Source organism: Hordeum vulgare, chromosome 5H (assembly GCF_904849725.1).
Source record: "Hordeum vulgare subsp. vulgare chromosome 5H, MorexV3_pseudomolecules_assembly, whole genome shotgun sequence".
Taxonomy (NCBI): Eukaryota; Viridiplantae; Streptophyta; class Magnoliopsida; order Poales; family Poaceae; genus Hordeum; species Hordeum vulgare.
This window is the reverse complement of record NC_058522.1, coordinates 553750493-553757139: the sequence shown is the minus strand read 5'-3', so window position 1 is coordinate 553757139 and position 6647 is coordinate 553750493. Positions and strand designations below refer to the sequence as shown.

The 6647-nt window shown below is 45.7% G+C and overlaps 1 protein-coding gene across 3 annotated transcripts; it reads right to left on the bottom strand.

The window, feature by feature from the left end:
• Positions 1–2322: 2322 nt before the first annotated feature.
• LOC123452854 lies at positions 2323–6544 on the bottom strand. Of its 3 annotated transcripts, none has more exons than XM_045129575.1 (6): positions 6447–6544; positions 6286–6352; positions 4479–5062; positions 3430–3688; positions 2972–3087; positions 2323–2807 (listed from the first exon to the last, which is right to left on the bottom strand). In XM_045129575.1, exons 3-6 carry the CDS (start codon positions 4749–4751, stop codon positions 2784–2786), a joined length of 672 nt encoding a protein of 223 aa, XP_044985510.1. In that variant the 5' UTR covers positions 4752–5062; positions 6286–6352; positions 6447–6544; the 3' UTR covers positions 2323–2783. The 3 variants fall into 3 exon arrangements, with proteins under 3 accessions (XP_044985510.1, XP_044985512.1, XP_044985511.1); XM_045129577.1 differs by having other exon boundaries at positions 4457–5062; positions 6447–6542; XM_045129576.1 differs by lacking the exon at positions 6447–6544 and having other exon boundaries at positions 6286–6367.
• Positions 6545–6647: the final 103 nt, after the last annotated feature.

Below are 6647 nucleotides of genomic sequence, written 5' to 3'. Positions count from 1 at the left end.
CCTTTTGAAGCATTGTACGGACGAAGATGTTGTACACCGCTAAATTGGTCAGAGACTGGGGATATCCGTATTTTCGTTCTGCAAATGCTCCAAGAATCTGAGGACAAGGTGAAGTTGATCAGAGACAAGCTCAAGACAACACAGAGTCGTCAAAAGAGCTATTACGATCAAAGACATCATGACGAGCTTCGAGACCATTCCGAATAATTGCATGAAGAGGCAAGGTTGCCTACCAACTAGGTCTACCAGCTGAATTGTCAGACGTGCATGACGTCTTTCACATATCCCAGTTAAGAAAATGTGTGAGCGATCCATACAAGCGAGTATCACACGACATCATCAATGTGCAACCAGATCTCTCTTACCGTGAACTCCCAGTAAAGATATTGGAGGAATCAGACAGGAGGACACATCAAAAGGTACGTACCAGGTTATTCAAAGCATCTCATCTAGGGAGGGGGAATCACCCACCTCCAATATATTGACGATACCATGATCATGGTTGAGGGCTCGGATTTGGATCTTGTCAACCTAAAGTTTCTTCTCCTGTGTTTCGAAGATATGTCGGGGCTTAAGATTAACTTCGACAAGAGTGAGGTCATTTTCATGGGTTACCCCGAGGCCGAGAAGCGTCGCATTGCAGACAACCTAAATTGCAGATTGGGCACCTTCCCTGTTGAATATTTGGGAATGCCGCTATCCGACTCAAAGGTTCTTATGAGTGCGTTTGACCCCCTTGTTGGGCGGGTTGGAGCGCGTGCCGAACCGTGGTGTGGTCGGTTTACCTCTGAAGGGAGTAAAACCATCCTGATAGGATCTAACCTCTCTAGTCTCCCTATGTATATGATGGGGATGTACCTCCTGTCGGAGAGCGTTCATGCGGCGTTTGATAATGACCTCGCCCGGTTCTTTTGGCAAGCTATGGATGGTCGGCAGAAAATACCACATGGTGAAGTGGGCTGGCATCTGCTTGCCTAAGGAGTGCGGCGGTCTCGGGATCTTGGCGTCTCGCCGGATGAACATCGCCCTTATGCTTAGGTGGGTGTGGTGGATCATCCGTAACGAGGGGGGCTGTGGCTACAGCTTATTCGGGCTAAGTACCTTCGGGGCTTGCCTCTGCTTGCGTGCGACCGTATGGAGGGCTCCCAGTTTTGGCGAGCCATCCAGAAGATTAAGCACGAGATCTGCTTGGGGTTGGCTTTCTCCCTTGGAAATGGCGAGGGAGCCATGTTCTGGCTGGATCGCTGGATCGGTGGAACCCCCTATTGCATGGGGCTCCCCCTGCTATTTGCTATATGTGGGGATCAGGCTCTGTGGGTATCGGTGGCCGTCCGAGGTGGACAATGGAATGTCTTGTTCTGTAGATCCCTCGGCCCTGCTGAGATCCTTGAGTGGGACGAGATGATGGCACTCCTCCCACCTGCGCTTGGCAGCTGCCCTGACCAGGCCCTTTGGCACCTGTCCACCTCAGGGGCCTTCTCGGTGGCCTCTACCTATCGGGCCTTATGTCGAAGGCCTAGCATTCAGTGGATGGTGCCTCTCTCGAAGGCGCCTCTTCCATTGAAGCTTAAGATTTTTGTTTGGCAATTGTTACGAGACCGCCTTCTGTGTGGAACGGAAGTGCTCAAGCGATAGGGCCCGGGTAATGGCCTCTGTCCCTTGTGTACCGTGCCGGAGAATGGAAACCATATTCTCTTCTCCTGCATTGCGGCAAGGTCCCTTTGGAGCTATGTCCGGGAGGCCCTTAGTCCGCAGTGGGAGGCGGCGGACCTTACCGGCTTCCTCCAGGCTAGGACAGGGCAGCCCAGTTTGGACAAACGGCTTTTTTGGCTAATCTTTGCAGCCCTTTCGTAGACTCTTTGGACTACTCGCAGTAAGATGGTGATAGAGAGGGTTTTTCTTCGTCGCGTCTCTGACGCCTACTTCAATTTTTTCCCATTCCTGCAGCATTAGCACCCGCTTGTTAGGCAGAGAGACCAGGGGCATCTTGGCCGGATGCTAGACAAGCTTCAGGCTACGGCTCGCCTGCTGGCTTCACTAGTTCCTCCATGATGTGTTGACCACTCGATGGCCTTTTTTTGTGATTTCTTTTCCGTTTCTTGGACGCTTTTGTGTTGTGGCCCCAGTAGACTTTAGCGAATGTGATGTCGGTGGCACTATTTGCTTTATCTATAAAGCAGGGCGAAAACCTATTTCATGGCTAATGAAACACTCGTCTTTAACCTTACCAAAATTTAGCCTCTGTTCCAGTTATCACAAACACAAGAATGCCATGCATGTACTCCTTTCCTCACTCCCACTGTGAAAACATGAGCACCAAAATAGTGGTGAAAAGTTTGGAAAATATATTGCATGAGCCAAATATGTCTCGTGTGATTGTATCACATCATTCAGCAGATAAGATCTGAATAACAGTTGCACAGTTATGCCATACGCACCTAACAGCTGAGCATATCACAGTTATGAATATACAGCAGGGGTTGTTGGTTTATTAACACGGTAGAGCACTAAATCACCTATTCTTTGTCGAGGTTATACTAGCTAGAGGAAACAGAAAAGAGTGGCACAGGATTACACATCTCACAACCTTCCATGGCGATATGTACCAAGTCCATGATGAATATTGCTTAATGGCTCGTGTGTATCACACATTCTATTTGATAGTCAACATGCGCATTCACTGTAATGTGAAGCCTTCAAATGTACAGCTTTTGCTCCTCCAAAATAGCACTACTGCTACCAATCTTCTCCAAAATTTCATTGCTGCTCCCTCTATAGTAGCATCACAGATCCCCTGTTACACAGCACTGTCACAAATGTGTGCCAGTTGTTAGTAACTATCTGGTACAGAATCAGAATAGATAATCAAACTAAAGATGGGCAAGCGCTAGTGTGCCAGTTGTTAGTAACTATCTGGTACAGAATCAGAATAGATAATCAAACTAAAGATGGGCAAGCGCTAGGACCATACCCTTATGAAGAAAAGAATAAAACCCCCAATCATAATGGCAAGAAAAGATGTCATGATGTTGGTGGCATCAATAGCTAATATCCACTGAGAAAAATATCCAACAAGCACCGTCAGACCTACAAAAGGTACAATTGTCAATTCTTTCCCAGCATCAACAAATACTCACTCCATCTGAAATATAAAGCGCATAATTGTTCATGCAATCAACACTTTACAACTTTGCCCCCTAGTACGTGCAGAAGTACATGGGTTGGGCGTGAGTAATACTATCATACTTATCTTGCAGAAATATTTGATGATATATCTTTTCACTGTTTTTAGGCATATTACAAATAAAAACTATAGTCAAACTCATGTGCTAAAACTACGAAAAGTCTTACGCCGCTTACATTCCAGGATAGAGAGAACATGATTCTTTTATAATAACATGAGAAATGTGAACGTTAAAGATAACATACCAAGTATGGCCAAGTGGGCGGATAGACGGGCATACTGAACCTCAATCCAATAGCGTCCATATAAGCTGCAAGGTACACCAAAGGCTACTAGACCCCACCACACCTTAAAGAACAAGTTTATCCTCCACAAACAATTGTCTGAAAAAGTTTCTTTATCCTTGAAAAGTCCATCACGTCCCATGTAGGGCAGTAAACCAAGCGACATCGCAAGCGCACATGTTTGCATGCCTAACCATTTGTCGCATAGCTTCCCCTGGTCCTATAAAAAAATCAGAGAAAATAAAAACCAGCTATAACAGAATTCATTGGCTACCGGCCTACCACAGACTAGTAAGTACAACCTACAAATAATAATTGTATGGTATGTGGAATTCACTATTGCCCATCCTGTTTTTCATTAATAGGAAGTACAGCAAGTGCTCAATAATATGCACTCTAGGTCCATATACTTGTGTCAAGGGGTCAAATAAGCCCCTGGTCTCCCAATCTGCATATCTAAGCCCCTGAACATGTTTAAGTAGATCAGTTAGGTCCCAGACATACCAGGCATGACTGGACACTAACATGGAGGATTGAGCTGACCACATCCATGGGACTTTCCTCTACATGGAAGGGGGGGGGGGGCATTTCATTCATTCTTGGGCACAGGAAAGACTATTGCTATCACCCCTCCTGATCACCGTCATTAGATTTTAGAAGAGATTGGTGTCTGGGTGAATAATGAAATGTCACGCTAGCTGTGATCAATCTATCGTGATGGCACCATATAAAAATTTCTAGAGTGCACCCATTTCTCTATGTTCTTGAACATGTTTAAGTCGGTCAGTAAGGTCCCAGATTGCACTATTGTCACTGTTGTCGGTCAGTCGGTGGGGCACAGGAATTTAGTGATCGCACTGTTGTCGCTATAAGGAAGTTTACTACTGTGGGACACCAATGAGATAAGAAATTTCTAGTTCAAGTGGAGATGCTGAGCAGGTTGCACCAACACAACCTTGTGAAACTGAAATGGATACTAAATCCTTACTTTTTTAGAAAGTTCAGTGTACCTGAGGAACATTGCTAGAAGTAGACTCACTAGCCAGTGAGGCAGTTGGCACAAGGAAAGGTGCAGTAATGGCTTCGACATCATCCATTCTCTTCCTTCTTGACCACCATGAGGCGATCTGTCCCGTCCATCTCAATCCCCATAGTCGCTCTCCCATTGGACCATTAACTTGAATGGGTAGCTCATTAGCCTGGATGTGTTGCTTTGTCTCATGAAGAACAGCCAGTCGCAGAAAACATCGTCCGGCAGAGGCCAAGTGAAGAGCGTCACGCATTAGTGTGTCGTTTCCTGCATTGCCTGCTTCCTGTGCCAACGCGACAGACTCAAGAACAAGATCATTTACAGCATCAGACCTTGCAGAATCTTCCACCTGCGACAACCGATCAGCCGCACCCTAAGCACTGTGGCCTTGCTAACAAGCGAATCTTCAGCAGTCTGTGCAATCTGGTTCGCAATTTCCACCAAATTGGTAGTGTTCATGGGAAGGGCCGCCTTTGAGACGGCGAGGGTCATTGTCACAGTCTCCCCAGCTAAGGCTGCAGCTTTTGTAAAATTTTCCTCCATTCCATGTATCACGTCCATTGCCTAGAAAGTATACAAAAGAAAGAATTAGTCTAGATTTTCACAATTTCATGTCTCTCCATAAAACACATGCGAGTAAACGTGTTACACCATGAAATACATAAACCAAAATGAACGGAATTAGATAAGCAATGGAACTGGGGAGATGAGGAAAACTGCACAAACAGCCTAGTGTTATGTCAAACAGTTGGTGGGCGGTTGAATGTGGCTTAATGAAGAACAAAAACTATGAATATATATAAGTATCACAATATTTGCATGATGACCAATGAAAATAAATTTTCCCACAGGAAGCATCATAACAACGTACTGGTATGTAAAAAGAAACTGTTATAAGACCACATAACTAAATTAATTTATCAATTTAAAATCTGGGAAAATAAATTGGGTTATTTCTAATGCAACTCAAGATATAACTCTTAATGCCAAGTTCTTTTGCATGGTTAATAAAGAATTGGCTAGTTTGCATGGCAATAACATCAGAAAATTGAGAACCAAAAAATAGGCTTTTGTATATAGTGGATTTGATGGTTAATAAAGAATTGGCTAGTTTGGAGCGAGGTAAGCAATCATAATTCTTAAAAACTTAGTTATTAGCCTACTGGCAACTGCATGCTCGTGTAAAAGAAAAAGAAGGACTAAATTATCATCTAAATTTGAACATTCGAGTCGCTTATTATTAGATAATGTTATAGTAACCTCAAGAGATTCTGTTTTTGCCCTCTTCATCTTAATCCATGCAGGATTATGCCTTTTCACTCTGTTATTCCATCCACTAAAAAGGATGCAGATTCAGTGACTATGCGAAGCGAGGTCACGCTGCAACTGTTCTTAACTGAATCAACCTACAGTTGCTAATATTCTGTGAACCAGATTCCACTGCTTTAGGTGTTACAGAAAAATATCCCTAAAGATTTAGAAGCACAGCATCCATACATGCCAACAACTCAACCTGAAGCGTGACCTGATCTGCATGTTCTGAAGGTGTTTGTGGCTTTGTGCCAATGCAAATCATTAGCAATTTAGCATGTTCTTATAGTGAGACGGGTAGCCAAAAACAATGATTCCAAAGCACACAAAAAATCACTTCTCCATCAATGAAACCATCCATCGGTTACATGAGGTCACTGCCTAATTCCTTATCATTACTACTTCCGTGGAGCTGTTCAGTGCAGATGCGATGTTCGAAACCCTAAAGTTTGCTTGGGGGAGCTGCGTGTACTGACCTCTACGACGAACGGCCTGAGAGAAGCGTGCTCGCTTGCTGACACCGGCTCCTGCTCGGGCTTCGGGCTGGGGGAAAATACACAGCCGCGGGGAAATCACACCGCTGTCAGCATTCGGCAACCGGACCCCATCAACGAAACAAGGCGTCGCATATTCTCACCTGCTTCGTCCGCCGTCCGCGTCGACGGAGAGGCTGGCCGGAGGCGATGCGCCCGCCGTTCGATTCCTCCCCGGGGAGGCGCGGAAGGAAGCCCGCCGACCTCGCTTCCACTTCCCCGCGCGCACGGGCGTCGGCCGACCTCGCTTCCACTTCCCCGCGCGCACGGGCGTCGGCCGACCTCGCTCGCCTCCGCGTGGCTCG

Bases quoted from the DNA above. Each gene is read 5' to 3' on its own strand.
- LOC123452854 (XM_045129575.1), bottom strand. From the start codon at position 4,751: ATGCGTGACGCTCTTCACTTGGCCTCTGCCGGACGATGTTTTCTGCGA. The intron at 3,088-3,429 runs GTATGTTATCTT...TACCTTTTGTAG, and splicing joins CGCCCACTTGGCCATACTTG to GTCTGACGGTGCTTGTTGGA. The intron at 2,808-2,971 runs GTATGGTCCTAG...CATTTGTGACAG, and splicing joins TTATTCTTTTCTTCATAAGG to TGCTGTGTAACAGGGGATCT.